We start from the raw sequence: 19,125 nt of genomic DNA on the forward strand, positions 1-19,125 counted from the left end.
TATACCCAGAAATGAAACCTATTCAGATTTTGACCTCAGTGCGCACCAATCTGTTCATTTACAACGGCAACCAGGAGGACAGGTAGCGAGTCTCGTGCACGCACGCACACACACTATCTCAAAACACGCTCTCACCACACATAAAGTATTTATAATAAAAATATACTGAGTAAAATAAAACAAAAACTAAACAATGTTAATACAAAAAGTACACAAAACGACAACGGAAATGCACAAAAATATTCCAAAAGGCTCCAAAAACACACAAAATGACTCCAAAAAACATACATTACAGAAAAATACACTAAACGACAACAAAAATATGAAAATGAGTCAAAATGCACAAAAGTAAATATACAAAAAATACACAAAATGACAACAGAAATGCACAAAACTACACCAAAAAATATACAAAAATACACAAAATGACTCCAGAATCACTCTACAATGGCAACAAAAAAACTACAATTATACAAAAATGCACAAAAAGACAACAGAAGATATAAAAATACACATAATGACTCCAAAAAACATATATTACAGAAAAATACACAAAACAAAAAAATATATAAAAATGGAATCTGAAGCATTTTGACTCGGTCTTGTCTCGGACTCAGGCTGTGTGTGTGTGTGTGTGTGTGTGTGTGTGTGTGTGTGTGTCTACGGTGTCAGTTTGGACCGTGGAGCAGAAGGAGATATGAACTAATCACCGGTAAAACTCCAGAAAACAATCACCAGTAATAAATATTATCTCCATGGTAAAGACAGTAGCTCTAACAACTGGTAAAATGATAAACTGGTGATATTACAGCATGTGAATGCAGTACGGGGGACACACTTACTCCGCCTCTGGGTCCTAGTGCTAGCCGTCTAGTGAAGCCTGTTCCGTTTTCCGTTTATCGAGGTCCGTGTGTGTTTAATACGTCCGTGTGTCAGCATGTTTATGACTCTGTCCATCCACTCTTTTCATTATATCCATGTCTTTTAAGGCTTTATTACATAGTATCGGCTGTAGACCGGGCCGCCGCCATCTTGATTTATGTCGTCAGAAGTGCGTCATCACCACAAGTTGCACAAGCCAGAATGACTCAAATAACTGTAACGAGGTTTTATATTAGTCTATTTTCTTTTTAAAGTGGTGTTTTTTTGTGGCTTCAGACTCCAATTACATTTATGTATATAATATGTTCCCCACAATATAAACATGTTCACAATATAATTATTTTTTATAGTTTCTGTTTCCACTGTATCCAGAATAATAAAAATAATTCTCAACAATTATTTAGTTTCACATCTACCTGTAGCTCTATGTTTTTTACACTGCTGACAACTTGTTTGTAGTTTTATTTCAGAAAGTTTCACTTTTACAGTTACAGTTGGAAACCTTTGTTAATTGAATATCTTAGTTACATTACAGCAACCAAATTAAACTATATCAACTAAGTGAATTAATAAAAATAACCTGTGTAAAGGCTTTTTCAAACTAGAAAATAATCTTGTGAAATCTGTGACCTGTTGACCTGCACAACTCAAAGAATCAGAATCAAGAATCATTATTTCTTGGCAGAAATGCTTTTAAACACTTGCTGTACATTCAGCTGACATAAAAATCTTGTTTTCAAATATGTAGAATAATTGTGAATTTATCAGTAGCAGTAGTAGTTTTAATATTTTAGTTAATTTTTTGCAGGCACCTTTTTTGTCCATCAAATGTATTTAAAAGAAACTGAAAATAAAGAGAGAATGTTATTTAACTGTTGAACCTTGTCATAATTTGATTTATTTATATATATTTAAATAAAAAAAAATGTTTATGGTCTTGACTCGGTCTCGGCTCCCGAAAGTCTTGGTCTTGTCTTGGTCTCGGTGCATTCTGGTCTCAGGCAAGTCTTGGTCTCGGATAGTGTGGTCTTGAACACAACACTATCTGATTATGAACAGCTGCTTGTGGACTGCTTTCTGCTGTAATGGTTATGGCTCAGGGCCTCGATAAAGAGCTGATTCTGGTTAAATAAGAAGGTTAATCACGTGTTTACATACAGCCAGAGACCAAGTGTGACAACACATCCACCTGTACAAGTACGTGTCACGGTACCAGCACCAACCATGTATTAGTTGGCTGTTTGTTGCTCTTTTCCTCCTCAGTTAGGTTGAGTTCATGTGTCTGAGAAACTTAAAGTAATTGGTTAATGTCACACTATATATAGATCCACACACTAACACAGTGGTCTATGATCAAAGAAAAGTCTTTATTTGGTGCCATTTTTACTTTGTATGACAAAACTTTTACAACAATAAAATATGAAACAAAGTGTATATAATCTAAAAACCTCTAGGGATGGAATTTTTTTTAGGTATGACTACAAAATACTTTACATGGGAGTAAACACATTCCTCCTGCCTCCGTGTTTGAGATCTGGTGAATGAAGAAACGATCGGAGTTGCATAAGTCAGATCGTCTGAGCTTTGGTTGATACCCTGTCAACAAGAAGAAGATTTCAGATCAGAAAAGTGATTTCATCATTTAATGTGAGTTACTGAAGAACATGCTCAGCAGGTAAAACCTACCTCTGTGTCTGTAGCTGGAAGAGCTGGAAAGTTGTGGGAAAGAGAAAATGTTTATCACTAAAAGGCCAAACTTACAGAATCCAAAGTGAAAGTGGTTTAAGTAGCGTACCTGTGGATCTGCTACTGTTGGCTTTAAGCATCTTGTACATGAAAATGATTAAAATGATCAAAATAATGGAGGTGACTATCAAAGCTCCACCCAGGCTATATTCCAAGACTGAATACTTAAAACCATCTGCAGAGAGACAGACAGAGGAGGTTCAGTTCTGTGTCACATCAAAGTTTTGGGTCTAAAAGCAGTAATCAGGGCTGTGTTAGCATGCTGTTTGTGCGTCTCATGAGATTATTTCTGAGAAAGTCAATGTTTTGGGGAAAGCAAGAACATCAGATGAAATCATCACAAAACGTCAAATTCATCTTTATTGTCAATTTTTCAACATGTGCTGGAGATAAGTAATTTATTTATTTATAAAGCGCTTTTTGTAGATAATATAAAGTGCTGTACAGAGCTGTGGAGAAATAAAGAGCAGCATCATAATAGCATAATAAAACATGAGTGCATATGCATCATAGGAACAGCATCATAAAAAGGATAATAGGGTGACCGTGGCTCAGGTGGTAGTGGGTCGTCTTCTGATCGAGAGGTTGGGGGTTCGATCCCAGTACCTGACTGTGTCCAAGTGTCCTTGGGCAAGACACTGAACCCTAAGTTGCTCCCAGTGGTCGACTAGCGCCTTGCATGGAAGTCCTGTCCCACTGGTGTGTGAATGTGAGAATGAATGGGTGAATGAGCTGATATGTAAAGCGCTTTGAGACTGCTTCAGTGTGGTGATAAAGCGCTATATAAAATCAAGTCCATTTACCATTTAATAAAAACTTAAAATCCAGTTAACTAAAAGCTTTTCTGAAAAGCGAAGTCTTCAACAGTTTCCTAAGTGTCCACACAGTTGAGCTCCCGGAGAGACTGGTGCAGATTATTCCAGAGTCTGGGGGCAGCCTGGAACGCCAGGTCTCCTCTGGTTTTAAATTTAGTTTTTGGGATCTTTAGGAGACCCTGACCTGAAGACCAAAGACTGTGCCCCGAAGTGAAGGGGCACAACAAGTCTGAGATGTATTGAGGGGCCTGACCATGTAACGCTCAGAAAGCAAGAACTAAGATTTTATAGTCTATTCGAAACTTGACTGGAAGCCAGTGCATTAAAATACTAGATGCCAACTGCTATCCACAAAAATAAAATCCACAAATCCAACTATGATTTAAAATTTTCCGTGCATACACAATACCTTTAACAGTAGCCTCACCTGATACCAGAACTGATTCTTCCTCGAACGTAAAATTAAATGTACATAAATAATTATGAACAAAGTTACACAATGAAGTTGTATTTCTATTCTGGTGTTTTATTTATGTCCATGTGAGATACTTTAACTATAAATGTGTTCTTTATGTAACCAATCATTAAACAGTTTGACATGTTGCAGCACTTCTTACCTTTGAGCTCCAGTTTGGTTCCATTTCCAAACACGATGCGTCCACACACAGTAACTGCACAGTAGTAGGTTCCAGCATTAGACTGATCCAGGTTGTTCAATGACAGGTTGTAGACACAGGTGTGTTTTTTATTGGTTTTCCTCTCACACTGATCACTGTTGTCACTTTGGGTGTAGATGAGACTTGGATGATGATCCTCAGAGTTCTTGAACCAGTAAACACTGGGTTCTCCATCACAGCTCCCAGTGGATGCTGTGCAATTTAGAGTCACTGAGTCTCCTGGATGGATTGTCTCAGAGTCTGATTGTTGGACCAAAGCGTTAAATAAAGACTTTGCATTTTTTACAAAGACAGTGGTTCCCTCTAAAAACTCCAAGCTAAAACTATGCATAGATTTAGCACAGTAGTAAGTAGCTGAGTCAGAAACTTGCACATTAGAAATTGTTAGGTATAAAGTGTTGTCTCTCATATCCGATGTGAAGTGTCTGTTATTAATAAATTCATCATGGGACGTTCCTTCTTTTTTATATTTAAGATATGTAGAAATTATCTTTGGTTGTTTCCCCAGAGGCTGTTTGTACCAAAAGATAAATGATGCATCATCATCCTTCTGATATAAACACTGCAGAGTTACATTGTCACCAACATGAACTGAAATCAAACGTCTCTCCTGATACAGAGACGAGGACAATGATTGACAGGTTTCTTGAGCTGAAACATGGAGAAAAACAAACACACCATCATTCACAGCTAAAGAAAAGTCTGAGTCTCTACAAAGTGAAGAGTATAAAGTTAAAGTGTCAGAAAGAAAACTCACCGATGCTGAGCAAACAGATCAGAGAGAGGACAAAGTGTGCACAAGTCATGGTGCTGGAATTCTGGGGTTGACAGGAACTGAAGCCGCTCTTAAGAACAAGGATTACACTTGATTGGTCGGACTGAAGTGACACTGCACGCCCAACTAAGGAAACATCATCACATGTTCACTGGTAGCTTTGATGTCAGCAGGTTCTGTACATGAGCAGATTCACTGCATCCACTGATAGAAGACTTTTATATTCAACATCTGGATGGAAATCACTGTAAATACACATTAGTCACTAAGAAACACACACAGCTGATGATGTTCGATAATGAAGCTTTAATAATGTGCTGAGATGACATTTTGCACAATTTCTTTTAGGATTAATGTGTAAATTTAGAAAATACATTTATTTCTAATATTTGAAATTGATTTTTTTTTAAATCTAAATGGAATGTGGTTTAAATTACTTTTAATAGTCCTAATGTTTGATATTTGCTTTTAAAGGATTTGATCTGATTAATTCCACACACTCTTGATAACAATGATCCTGTACATTGTATTGTGTGTATGGAGACTTGTTGCTCTTTTTGCTTCACTTTGAGCATCAAATCCTGAGATATTATGAATATCAAACATGTTAACAGTTATTGTGTCATGCTCACTTTACATTTATTTCCTGTGTATTTTGAAGTGTTATTGGTAGGACGTATTAGTAGAAAAACACACATTTTGTATATGTTGGTCTGTGAGAGACGGTGCATACACTTTTACATCCTGTCCAAACCACAGTAGCTGCTTCACTGACTGAGAACAGTGAGTTTTTAGTAAGAGCTCAGTTTGTTTTCTGCTGTTTACGTGATGAAAGGAGAGCTTTGATCCACACAGCTACAGAGGACTACCATCAACATGTCTTCATGGTTCAGCTCTTCCTGAATGACATGTCAGCCTGTTATTCACACGCTTAGAGCCTCATCATATATGATCATAGATATGTAAATGTTAGGAGATGGTTGAGGTGGTTCTAGTTTCTGATAAAGGAGCACTGGCAGGCTTCCTTAGTGAAGTGGTTTAGACATGTGAGAGAGGAAAGCTCAGGGTCAACCTAAGGCCCATTGATGTGTTTCTATCTGGTCTGGGATTAACTTTAGATTTTCCTGGTGGTAGTGGTTTGGAGAGGCTTGTCTGGGCTTCATTGCTGAGGCTGTTGTCCTTCCAAACTGGACACTAATGAGCAGATAGGCAAGGCAAGGCAAGGCAAATTTATTTATATAGCGCATTTCATACTCAAGGCAACTCAATGTGCTTTACATGATAAAACATTCAATTGTTTACAATCAATAAGAACATTTAAAATCATCAGTAAAATCAATTAAAATCATCAGTAAAATCATCATTACATCAACAACATGACAAAAAGTCTCTCTCTCAATCATATGCAGTAGAGAAAAAAAGTGCCTTTAACTTTGATTTAAAAATGTTTACATTGGATGCTGACTTCAGCTCCGCTGGCAGTTTGTTCCACTTCTTTGCAGCATAACAACTAAAAGCAGCATCACCATGTTTACTGTGAACTCTGGGCTCCACTATCTGATCTGTGTCCATAGATCTGAGAGACCTGCTGGGTTCATACCTGACTAACATGTCACTGATGTATTCTGGACCAAACCCATTCACAGATTTATACACCAGCAGCAGAACTTTAAAGTCTATTCTGAGGCTGACTGGGAGTCAGTGTAAAGACTTTAAAACTGGAGTAATGTGCTCTGACCTCTTTGTTCTGGTTAAGACCCGAGCTGCAGCGTTCTGAACCAGCTGTAGCTGTTTGATGCTCTTTTGGGGGATTCCTGTCAGAAGACCATTACAATAGTCCAGTCTGCTGGAGATAAAAGCATGGACCAGTTTCTCCTGATCTTTCTGAGCCATTAAACCTTTAACTCTGGAGATGTTCTTTAGGTGGTAGAAGGCTGTTTTTGTGATAGATTTGATCTGACTGCTGAATGTAAGATCTGAGTCAATCAGAACACCAAGGTTTTTGACTTGGTCTTTAGCTTTTAAAGATCGAGACTCAAGATAATTGCTGACAGCAGTCCTCTTTTCCTTGTTACCAAAGACAATCACCTCCGTCTTGTCATGGTTTAGTTGAAGGAAGTTTTCACTCATCCAGCAGTTTATTTTTTCTAAACAGTCACACAACACCTCAATGGGACCATGGTCATCTGGGTTCAGTGATAGATATAGTTGTGTGTCATCTGCATAGCTCTGATAATCAACCTTACAGTTCTGTAAAATTTGTCCTAAAGGAAGCATGTAAAGGCTAAACAGAAGGGGTCCAAGAACAGATCCCTGAGGAACCCCACAGGACATTGGTAATCTGTCAGATTCAAAGTTTCCAATGCTTACAAAATAGCTTCGCTCCTCCAAGTATGACTTAAACCATTGCATTACTTTTCCATTTAGTCCAACCCATGTTTGCAATCTGTGCAACAAAATTGTATGATCTACAGTGTCAAATGCAGCACTTAGATCCAACAGAATGAGAACAGATACTTTTCCTGAATTCAACTTTATGTCATTGATCACTTTGATAAGAGCAGTTTCAGTGCTGTGATGAGAACGAAAACCTGACTGAAATTTATCAAATATTTTGTTGAATGTTAAGAATTGACTCAGTTGGTTGAAGACCACCTTCTCAATGATCTTGGCCATGAATGGAAGGTTGCTGATTGGTCTATAGTTAGCCAGTATAGAGGCATCCAGTGTTTTCTTTTTTAACAGCGGTTTCACAGCAGCTACTTTCAGGGATTTTGGTACGGTGCCTGATTGGAATGAGCAGTTAATTATCTGACACAAATCAGTGACAATTTGACTTTACAACAGTTTTAAAGAAGTTTGAGGGTATTGTGTCAAGGCAACACGTTGATGGATTCAGCTGCTGAACAGTCTCCTCTATTGTTTTTGGGTTCACTGTAATAAACTATAACATTGTAGTTGACTCATCCCTCAGTGGTTGAAGCTGTTCAAGCTTTTTGTGATTTTGCTGGTTTGTTCTGATGTATGACCTTATTGATTGTATTTTTTCATTGAAATATACAGCAAATTCATTGCATTTTCCAGCTGACAGTAATTCAGGGGCTATCTGATCTGGGGGGGTTGTGAGCTTTTCAATTACAGAAAACAACGTGCGAGAGTTGTTGACATTTTTGGCAATAATTTCAGAAAAGTATTGCTGCCTTGCTTTGAACAAGCCATCATTGAATTTTCGCAGACTTATTTTGTACAGTTCTAGATGAATTTGGAGTTTTGTTGATCTCCATTTACGCTCAGCTCTTCAGATTTCAAATTCTGCATTATCTCAGTCCTCCTCCAAGGTGTTTTCTGTGTGTTTGGTTTTCTCTTAGTTTTGATTGGAGCCACCACATCTATGACATTACAGACGTTTCTATTATACTCATCCAGAAGATCATCAACTGTCTCAGCACTCAATGTTGGTGTCATTGCTATGGCTTCCATAAACTGTGCACTTGTGTTCTCATTTATGTACCTTTTCTTTAAACACACATAACTAGGGGGGACAGATGTTACAGTCTCTAGGTAAAAAAAGACACAGAAATGATCAGATAGAGCTAAGTCTCTTACATCAACAGCAGAGATATCAACACCTTTAGAGATAACCAGATCCAAAGTGTGACCTTGAGTGTGTGTCGGACCAGTCACATGTTGTGTAAGACCAAAAGTATCCATTAAAGCATACAGTTCTTTGGCAGTATTGTCCATGTTATTGTCTACATGAATATTTAAGTCACCTGTTATTATTAAAAAGTTGTATTCAGTGCATACAACTGACAGCAGTTCAGCAAACTCATCCATGAATTCTCCAGAATATTTTGGGGGTCTATAAACAACTAAAAACAGAACTCTTGAATCACCCTTCAGTAAGAATGACATATATTCAAAGGAGATAAAATCCCCAAATATTATTTCTTTGCACTGAAATATTGATTTAAAAATGGCAGCAACTCCACCACCTTTCCTGCAAGTACGACACTTATTTAAATAAATAAAGTCTTGTGGTGCACTTTCATTGAGAATAGTATTACTGATACCATCATTCAACCATGTTTCATTAAGAAATAAAAAGTCCAAGTGATGTGTCAAAATAAAATCATTAATAATTAGTGACTTGTTAACAAGAGATCTAACATTAAGAAGAGCTAATTTTAAAGACTTTACTGGAGACACTGGTGGACTTTTTGGATGACATGTTATAGGAGTCAAATTTTTATCTCTATAAAGCTTTTTGCTTTTCTTTAATTTCACAATTTTACCTGTGTTACCTGTCACCACAGGAATTAAAGAAGCTGCATTAACTCCATAAGGCCCTGACTTTTTCTGGTTGTTCCTAAAAATAGAGCTATTGCAGTCCGGACCCAGCACACATCAGACCTGTGTCGCTCTAAGATGAACACAGCTGGCCTGAGGAGAAGAGTGATCCTGAGCCTGGTATCGTCGAGGAGGGATGGGTGGTGCAGATTGACCATGGTGGGGTAAAGGGTGGGGTGTCAGTCTTGTGCCAGCCAGAACCAGCTCGTTCATCTGGGCAGTTAAATCCAAGAAGGCAGGGGTAGGAGAGAAGCTGGATGAGGTGGAAGTAGGTGAATTTTGGGGTGAAGCAGGTGGGTCCTGAGATGTGGGGGTTGGGTTGACCTCTTCATTTTGGCGATTTTTATTTCTTGCTGGAAGCTCATCGACTCCATGTTCTTTCCTTGTTGTTTTGTTCTCCGATGGTACATGTTGTCCTCTGTCTTTATCAGAACTGATAGCAGTGTGACTGGTGAAGTAAAACAAGTTGGATGTGAAGAGTTTTACTCCAGCCTTGTTTAGACACAGTCCATCTGCTCTAAAAAGATGACGACGTTCCCAAAAAATAGGAAAATTTTCTATAAAATTTAGTGAAAGGGCAGCACAAGCCGAAGACAGAAATTTATTCAAAGAGTAAATCCTTGAGAATTTCAGATCTCCTTTGCGGACTGGAGGTATCGGGCCACTGATGAACACTTTAGGCAGTAAACAGCTCACAGTTTTTAGCAGATGGGTGAAATCCTGCTTTAACACCTCAGACTCCTCCTTGGCTAAATCATTTAACCCAAAATGAATCACAACATTTTTCAAATGTGGGTAATCTGCAACGATATGCAAGATTTTGTCAGCCAGGTCTGATACTGTGTCATTAGGTAAGCAGATCACTTTCACGTTGCTGCTAAACATCTTCTGAGCATCTTTAACAGAAACGTCTCCCACTATCAGTGTATGAGGTTGTTGCTTTGGCCTACCATGTCGCTTTTGTTTTCCTGAAGCACTTTCAGTCTTCGCAGTTCCAGAAGGTTGTGTGTTGACCTCATTAGAGCCAGATCCTAGGTCATTCAGCAGTGGGGCGAATCGATTACCCAGTTCTACATGAAACTGGGTTTGTGACTTGGTGATACTCCTGCCTTTAGCAGATGTCCACTTTTGTGCCTGGGCAGACAAGGGAGTCGATGTTGAGGCTGCAGTCTGAGAAGCCAGTGCAGGCCAGTCCGTCTCATTATTGATATCAGGGCACTTTGCTCGGCCCGTTAGCCTTTGAAGTGGATATGACTTTTTCTTAGGCTTAGCTCCCAGAGTATTCCAAGGAGGACTCGCACCTGTTGGCTTATCAACGGGAACAGGATCCTCCCTAGGCCTGATAGCTTTGTTAGCACGGGCTGGTAGCGAGTTAGCTTTATCCACTCTGCTGTTTTGAAACAGCGGCACAGTCGTATCATTATCATATCCACAGTGTCCATTAACCTCAATGTTTACTTGTATTCCTCGCACTGTAGTCTCCAGTTCAGTAATCTTTTGGAGAAGACTGCTGTATTCTGTTGTGGAAAGAGCCATTCTTCTGCTAGTTAGCTTGCTACTTGTAGCTAGCTAGCTTGCTACTTAGCTTTCCAGTTGAGCCAGCAAATAAAAAAGCAGTAGATGATTACCTCAGAGCCAGAGTCAGATGGTAAATGATAGAATTTGATGTTGAGGTATCGTATCATTTCTCAGAAGAAAAAGTTCATGTTTAGTAAATAAATTCCTCTGTGAGCTCCGCTCTGCTCTTTTGCTGCTGCGACGTGTATGAGTGTTTGTGATAATCTAGAGATATAGTTGGTGCTGAGGAGCCAGAAGATGAGCTAACACTGAACTTAAAGAGGAAGTAGTTTGTTACGTACAGAGCTGCACAGACCGACTGCTCACTGTCATCATTTCTAAAGGTTTCCATTAATGAACAAAGGATGGATGTGGAATTAGAGCTGAGTGGTCAGTGGTGACCAATAGAGGATAGATGAAGATATGCTGATAGAGTATTTAAAACCTGAGTTGACAAAAAAGCTGGTATTTTGTTTTGTTTTTTTAGCCCTGAATCATTAATGCTTCTTGCAGTTATGCATAGAGTAGAACAGTGCTTATTAAACCTTTTCAGCCCACGACCCCCAAAATAAAGGTTCCAGAAATGGGGGACCCCCACTGTACCTGAAGGTGGTTGAACACAGACATGAACATTAAAGAACAGTCATATGGAGACAGAGCCATCAATGAGGGGGAATAAAGGGGAGAGATTTTTGGGGTCCATCTATAATGTCAGCAAAATGATGATCCATTGTTCTATAACCACATTTATTTATTATTCTGATTAATATCTACTGTTATCCAGGAAGTTTATTATTATTTGAGCCATAGTATATAGTCATGTTAAAGATGTAAATTCTTGTTTTAATCAGAAATACAATGAGTAAAAAGTGACCAAAAATGGTGGAATTAGATTTTTTTAAAAACACAGAAATTGGTCAGAGTTCAATCAATCAATCAATCAATCAATCAATCAATCTTTTATTTGTATAGCGCCAAATCATAACCAATGGTATCTCAAGACACTTTACAGTAGAGCAGTCTTAAGGATGGACATTTTATGGATACACACATATGCATATATACGTATATACACATACATATGTATCCCACACCCAACATGAATTCATCATGGCGGCAAGAAAAACCTTCTGTTAAGCAGCAGGAACCTTGTGTGGATCCCATTCCTATGATGAACAGCCATCCACGTTATGCTGTGTTGGGTGTGTGCAGAGGAAAGGGTGGAGACAGAGTTGTTGAGACTCTGTAACTCCACACTGAGGATCCCACAGACCTGCAAGACAAAAGCCAGAAGGAGTACAGGAGCAAACACACAAGGGAAGAAGCAGACATAGAGGGAGTGTTAGAGAGAGGAATGGGACCCTCTCCGGTCCCTCTCTAACCTAAATGACCTCTCTCTTAGTGCCCTCTCCAACCGAGCATGCCAGACACCCCCCCCCCCCCCGGCAGTCTATGCCTATTGCATCTTAATTATGAGCTATGAGCTGGTTCCTAACTAAAAGCTTTATCAAAGAGGAATGTTTTGAGCCTAACCTTAAAGGTAGAGAGGGTGTCTGCCCCCCGAACTGTGGTTGGTAGATGGTTCCAGAGAAGTGGGGCCTGATAACTGAAAGCTCTTCCTCCTATACTTCTTTTAGAGACGAATGGAACAACGAGTAGTCCAGCATTTTGAGAGCGTAGTGTTCTTGTGTGGATTGTATGGCACTACAAGCTCCTTGAGATAGACTGGTGCCTGTCCATTTAGGGCTTTATAAGTGAGAAGAAGAATCTTGAATTCTATTCTATATTTTATGGGAAGCCAATGCAGAGAGGCTAATACAGGAGTAATGTGATGTCTTCTCCTAGTTTTAGTCAGTACACGTGCTGCAGCATTTTGAACCAGCTGAAGTGTCTTAAGCGACTTGCTCGGGCAGCCTGCTAAAAGAGAATTACAATAATCCAGTCTAGAGGTAACAAAAGCAGTGACTAGCTTTTCGGCGTCGCTCTGAGACAGGATAGATCTGATTTTAGCAATGTTACGGAGATGAAAGAAGGCAGTTCTTGAAGTTTGTTTTATGTGAGAGTTGAAGGATAAATTCTGATCAGAGTTGTAAATTACAGTGGCCGAAAATGGACAGAAAAAGAGGTGAAAAGGGTTCAAAGTGTCAATATTGTAGGAATTAGTTTAAACTTGCAAATAGTTGGCATGACAAATTGTAAATGTTGTTAAATTGGCAAAAATAAGCATGAAATATGGTGAAATAAGGTTCAACCTGACACATAATGGGTCAACATATGCAACATTTGGTGGGAAAAATGGGGGAAAGTGTTTAAAAGTGTAAAAAATATCTTGAAAGTAGAAAAAAAATCACAAAAGGCATTTAAATTTGATGGAGAAGTAGCAGAAATGGGAGTAATGTAGCACAAAATGTATTAAAAGTAGCAAAATTATGGCAAGAATAAGTTATGAAAATAGGTTTAAATATGGCATGTTTGGTGTGACAGAAAAATTTTAAGAATAAGCAAAACTTTGCTCAAATTGTTCAAAAAATATTCTTAGATTCTTGAAGGCATCTTGCTATGTAGCTAATGTTTAAAAGGCAATAAAAGTATCAATGATCATGAAAGACATTTTATTCAGCTCAGATCTTTTATTAAGTACATTTAGAGCAGGGGTGTCCAATTCCGGTCCTCGAGGGCCACTATGCAGCATGTTTTAGATGTTTTTCCTCTTCCAACACACCTGATTCAAATGATCAACTCCTCATCCAGCTCTGCAGAAGCCTGATAATGATCCTAATCATTTGAATTAGGTGTGTTGGAAGAGGGAAACATCTAAAACATGCTGGATAGTGGCCCTCGAGGACCGGAATTGGACACCCCTGATTTAGAAGCTTTCAGGCAAAACTTGTGGAAACAGTAATGGGTTCTTTTACACTATACACAATGCATCATTTAATTCTTATTTAGAGATAAATCTGATCATGAGATTCTGAATGAAACATAATCATTGTGAACTTGTGTGTAATCTGTAGTAAACACACACACTGTCTGTGTTCGTCCTCCACATTGAGGATCTGTTGAGTGGGTGAAGATTTTCTCTGCCAGGGATGATTCTCTGCTAAGAGGAAGAAACCATGTAACAGTGAGAAAGGCCAGTCAGTTCATACACTTTATTAGAATTAATTATAATATATGTTTATTAGATAATCCTACCTTAGTGATTGTTTCTTTGGATTGGCTGATTTTTTTCTCACACATCATTAAAAAAAGACAAATCAACAGTGTGATGGTCGGCATCAAAGCTCCACCCAAGATATACTTCAGTTTTGAAGAGTATAAATCATCTGTGGGATAAGAAACACATATTTTGGTTTTTCATTTTCACTTTTTTAAAAATCGTTAAAAATGTTAAGCACAGCAACACATTTTACTGTTTTTTTCTGCATATGTGGCATAAACATCAATATAGATACAAAATATCAAACAGTTTGACCTGTTGCAGCACTTCTTACCTTTGAGCTCCAGTTTGGTTCCATTTCCAAACACGATGCGTCCACACACAGTAACTGCACAGTAGTAGGTTCCAGCATTAGACTGATCCAGGTTGTTCAATGACAGGTTGGAGACACAGGTGTGTGTTTTATTTGTTTTCCTCTCACACTGATCACTGTTGTCACTTTGGGTGTAGATGAGACTTGGATGATGATCCTCAGAGTTCTTGAACCAGTAAACACTGGGTTCTCCATCACAGCTCCCAGTGGATGCTGTGCACTTTAGAGTCACTGAGTCTCCTGGATGGATTGTCTCAGAGTCTGATTGTTGGATCAAAGCGTTAAATAAAGACTTTGCATCTTTTACAAAGACAGTGGTTCCCTCTGAAAACTGCATCTTAAACTGATAGCTGTATTTTAAACAGTAGTAAGTAGCTGAGTCTGAAGCTTTCACATCAGAAATTTTTAGGTATAAAGTGTTGTTTCTCATATTTAATGTTAAGCGTGTGTAATTCATAAATTCATCATGGAACGTTTCTTCTTTTTTATATTTATGATATGTAGAAATTATCTTTGGTTGTTTCCCCAGAGGCTGTTTGTACCAAAAGATTAATGATGCATCATCATCATCATCATATAAACACTGCAGAGTTACATTGTCACCAACATAAACTGAAATCAAACGTCTCTCCTGATACAGAGACGAGGACGATGATTGACAGGTTTCTTGAGCTGAAACATGGAGAAAAACAAACACACCATCATTCACAGCTAAAGAAAAGTCTGAGTCTCTACAAAGTGAAGAGTATAAAGTTAAAGTGTCAGAAAGAAAACTCACCGATGCTGAGCAAACAGATCAGAGAGAGGACAAAGTGTGCACAAGTCATGGTGCTGGAATTCTGGGGTTGACAGGAACTGAAGCCGCTCTTAAGAACAAGGATTACACTTGATTGGTCGGACTGAAGTGACACTGCACGCCCAACTAAGGAAACATCATCACATGTTCACTGGTAGCTTTGATGTCAGCAGGTTCTGTACATGAGCAGATTCACTGCATCCACTGATAGAAGACTTTTATATTCAACATCTGGATGGAAATCACTGTAAATACACATTAGTCACTAAGAAACACACACAGTGTAACAACTTAAAGTCATTTTTACAAACAGCATTTACTATTGTGTGTGTTGTTTTTTTTAGGAATGCTAACACATTATATGTAAAATGGCGACTTATGAACTGAAGCTTTTCTACATTCATACTGAGCCTCTTTGTGTCGTCCCTGAGTCTGTTCATGTACTTTTTGTCTGAAACTCTTCTCTTTGCTGCTCTTTTCCAGCTCATCCTCTTACCTTTACATGTCTTTTTATCAGTAGATCTATATCAGAATGTCTATCTTGTGAAACTTATACTACTTTTGTTGCTGTTACTGTTTACAGAGAAGGATCTAATTTTAATATTCAGTACATGTCTTTCTGCATCCTGCTTAAACCACACTAGCTGCTGTCTGTCTCGTTCTACCAAGCTACAGTGGTCAACCACTAAAGCTCACCATCAGAGGGGAGACTCAAAGTCTCATTTTCATAACAATATTTCACAAAGACAGGTGCAAACATGAATTATTAGCAAGTTTAAATATTAGACAAAATATTGTGTTTCTGTGAATTTTTTAAAGACACTTAAAACCTGTTTTCTGGAAACAGTGAGCGTTTGTGATGTTGTTGTTGGGAAGTGAAGTGAAATGTATTATTTTTAATGAAAATGTACCTTTTCTCATATTCTAGGGCAGGGGTGTCACTCGTTTTTTGTTCAGGGTCGAAATGTGAACCAGTTTGATCTCATATGGGACACAGAATTTAGGTGGGAAAGATGAGCAGTTTCATCATTATTGTGCCCTTCCATCTTGATTTTGTGGCAATTTCTTTTATTTCCTTTTGGGGAAAATTTAGGGAAAAATTCAGTGTTTTGGAAAAATTTTGAGTTTTTTCAACAATGTGCAGTTTAAAAATGACAGTCATAATGTGATTTAAAGATGGAACACAATGACCCATGGTCAATAGTGTGGAGATTCATTGAGTTTTTGTGTTTGGATGGACTATGATATCTACAACTGAATTATATGGCAGTTTACACAATGATTTATATTTTTACTTTCTGCTGAGGGCCGCAATGGTAGTCAAAAGGCTCAGATTTGGCTCCTGATGAATTTAGTCTAAATACCACATGCTAAAAAACAAACAAACTACATGACTCTAACTACAGTACTATATACTACTGCTATGTACTCTAAATCACTGTGTTTTGTTTTTAGGAACTTTTAGTTGTTGTTAAAACCATATAAAGAGTGAATAAAATAATCATCTTAATCATATTAGAAGTATCTTATCTGCAATGTGTTTCAACTTTCAAGTCCATTTATGTATTTTAAGTAGGATTTTCCATAGTTCAGTAAATATGTCACATACATACATGTGGGGTGTGGGTGGGCTCAGTAATATAGAGAGACAGGGGAGGGCGGCTTAGGGAGCGCTTCTGATGAGTAATTACTCACAGCCGCAGCGATGTGGCTAATCATCCTTTTTCCTCTAATTATGGTAATAATGGACAGCTTTTGGCCCAAATGTGTACATTTTTGTTAAATCTGAGGTTGAGTTTGTGACAATGCAATAACAATAACATTAATACCCTGAGTCATTTACTGTTTTTATTATTTTATTAAAAGTTATGATACAAAGAGGTACAAATTGGTGACTAATTTCAAACAGCAGAAGTATTTATTCATGCTGATGTAATAATAATAAAACTACTTTTTATTTATGAGCTAAACAAAAAAAAAAAGCAACAAAGGTAAACACAGAATGTACATTATACAACACACTAACATACAAACAGAAACATTAATCATTCCTCATCTCCATTGATAAATTTCATCTCTTCATACATTTTGAATATATATTTAAAGCTGTGATAATCCTCAGGCCTCTCTCAGTTACAAACACAAGCCTATCAACTAATGCTTCACTCTGGAGTACACACACTCATTGTTGGTGGTGTTTCGCTGTCGTCGTGTGCGTCTCTGTTGGTTAATATTCACAGCTGCATAGTGAAGGATTTCCTGCTGGAAACAAACATATTTAGCGTTAATTTGAATATAAGACAGTCATGTGTTTTTATATAGCGTCAGACAGTGGTTACCTCTGCATTTGTTGATGATGATGAAGATATGGGCTGAAACTCTAGTTTGAAAAAACAGAAAGGTATAGTAATAAGAAGCAAAAAGGTCAAAACATGTAGTTTTATATTTAAATATAATGTTAGATACCTGTAGGTTGGTTTCTGCTCTTCTTGATCAGTGTGTATAAAATGAAAGCCAATATTAGAATTGAAATGGTGGTAAATACTAAGCCTCCACTCAAGAGATTCACCAAGAGATTTGAGTCTTTACCACCTAGGGAAGATGAGTATTATGTTTTAATAGAAAGTACAATGAAATATCAATAACTGTGAATTCTACAGAAGTGTCTTACCTTGAACGTGAGACACAGTCGTGTTTCTGAAGAGTTCGTGTCCACATGAAGCAACGACACAGAAGTTGAACTCAGCATTAATGTGATCTTTACCTTTTATCATCTTGTTGTACAGACACGTGTGATGGTTTGATCTGGGAATCTTTAAACACTGAGGGGTCCGGTTTTCATGAGGGATCTTTGACTCTTTAACACTGAGTTGGTCCCAACAGCCTCCAGTGAACACTGTACAGTTCAGAGACTGGGATGCAGAACCATCGGCCGACACTTTAACGTCCAAAGCTGAACCTTTAACTGTGACTCTGATTCCTTTATCAAATGTCACATTACCCTGATCACCGTGTGCACAAAAGTACGTTGCTGTGTCAGAAATCTGCACAGGTGATATTTTTAGGAGAATATCACTTTGATTTATCTCGAGGCTGAAACGTCGGTTATCTTCAAACTCGCCATAGAAATGACTGGTTGTGCTGTGTTTGTTGATGGTAGCGAGAAGCTCCAGTCTCTGGTCCAATGTCTGCTTGTACCAAAAATATTGGTTTGCATTCTTATAAGAACAAAAACATGTCAGGTTGTTACCAACATCAACTATTATGAAGCCTTTGTCCTGATGAACAGTTGTGTGTTCGGAAAAGGCTGTAAAGAAGAAAAGGAGAAGCTTTCAAACTTCCTGAAGGGTGTAGTTCAATTTCAAATAGAAGCAGAATATTATTAATATAGAAATTATTAACTTTAATATATAATCAGTGGTTTTTAATTGTTTTGCGCACCTGTTTTGTCGAGGAACAGCGAGATCAGTAAGAAGACCAACTGGAGAGGTGTCATCGTGTTGATGTTTGCCGTGTTGAGTGAGAAGCACCTCAATACATTCTTGTTCTCTTCACAGAGGGTGGGACTCACACTGCTGAGTGGAAACTTTACATTTCTGTATCTTCACAGAAATCCTGTGTTTTGGTCAGACCTGAAGATTCCTCTGACGCTCTAAAATCACAGTCAGTGACTTAATTTATTCAGACAACTTTTTTTCAGGATATTTTAACTCCTGACATGTGTAGGGATGCATCAAAGCAATCACCTCTGAGGGAGACTGGCAGTTGACAGTTGAAACATGCGAGGAGATAAAATTTCCTGCAAAAAAACTGAATAAAATGATACCTTAACATATAGTTTAATATCTTTTTTTGCAGCATCTTCTAATCAACACGTTGATGGATTGATTCCATTACTATTCCTGTCCATGTGTTAAACTGTGTTCCATTGTAGCACCTTTCATCCACCTTAGGACACAGGTCTCCAACCTGCTGTGATCAGTAATGAAAGTAT

General features: G+C 38.1%; 2 protein-coding genes across 2 annotated transcripts in view; both read right to left on the bottom strand.

The window, feature by feature from the left end:
- The window catches only part of LOC114480202 (uncharacterized), a 95,984-nt gene that overhangs the window by 12,795 nt on the left and 64,064 nt on the right, over positions 1 to 19,125 (bottom strand). The gene's annotated exons all lie outside the window — the stretch shown is intronic.
- On the bottom strand, positions 2,571 to 5,111 carry LOC114480204 (immunoglobulin lambda-1 light chain-like). The gene is made up of 4 exons (XM_028474118.1): positions 4,878 to 5,111; positions 4,061 to 4,771; positions 2,678 to 2,708; positions 2,571 to 2,591 (listed from the first exon to the last, which is right to left on the bottom strand). The coding sequence occupies exons 1-3, from the start codon at positions 4,924 to 4,926 to the stop codon at positions 2,701 to 2,703; spliced, it is 768 nt and encodes a 255-aa protein (XP_028329919.1). The 5' UTR covers positions 4,927 to 5,111; the 3' UTR covers positions 2,571 to 2,591; positions 2,678 to 2,700.

This window comes from Gouania willdenowi, chromosome 18 (assembly GCF_900634775.1).
Source record: "Gouania willdenowi chromosome 18, fGouWil2.1, whole genome shotgun sequence".
In the NCBI taxonomy this organism is placed as follows: Eukaryota; Metazoa; Chordata; class Actinopteri; order Blenniiformes; family Gobiesocidae; genus Gouania; species Gouania willdenowi.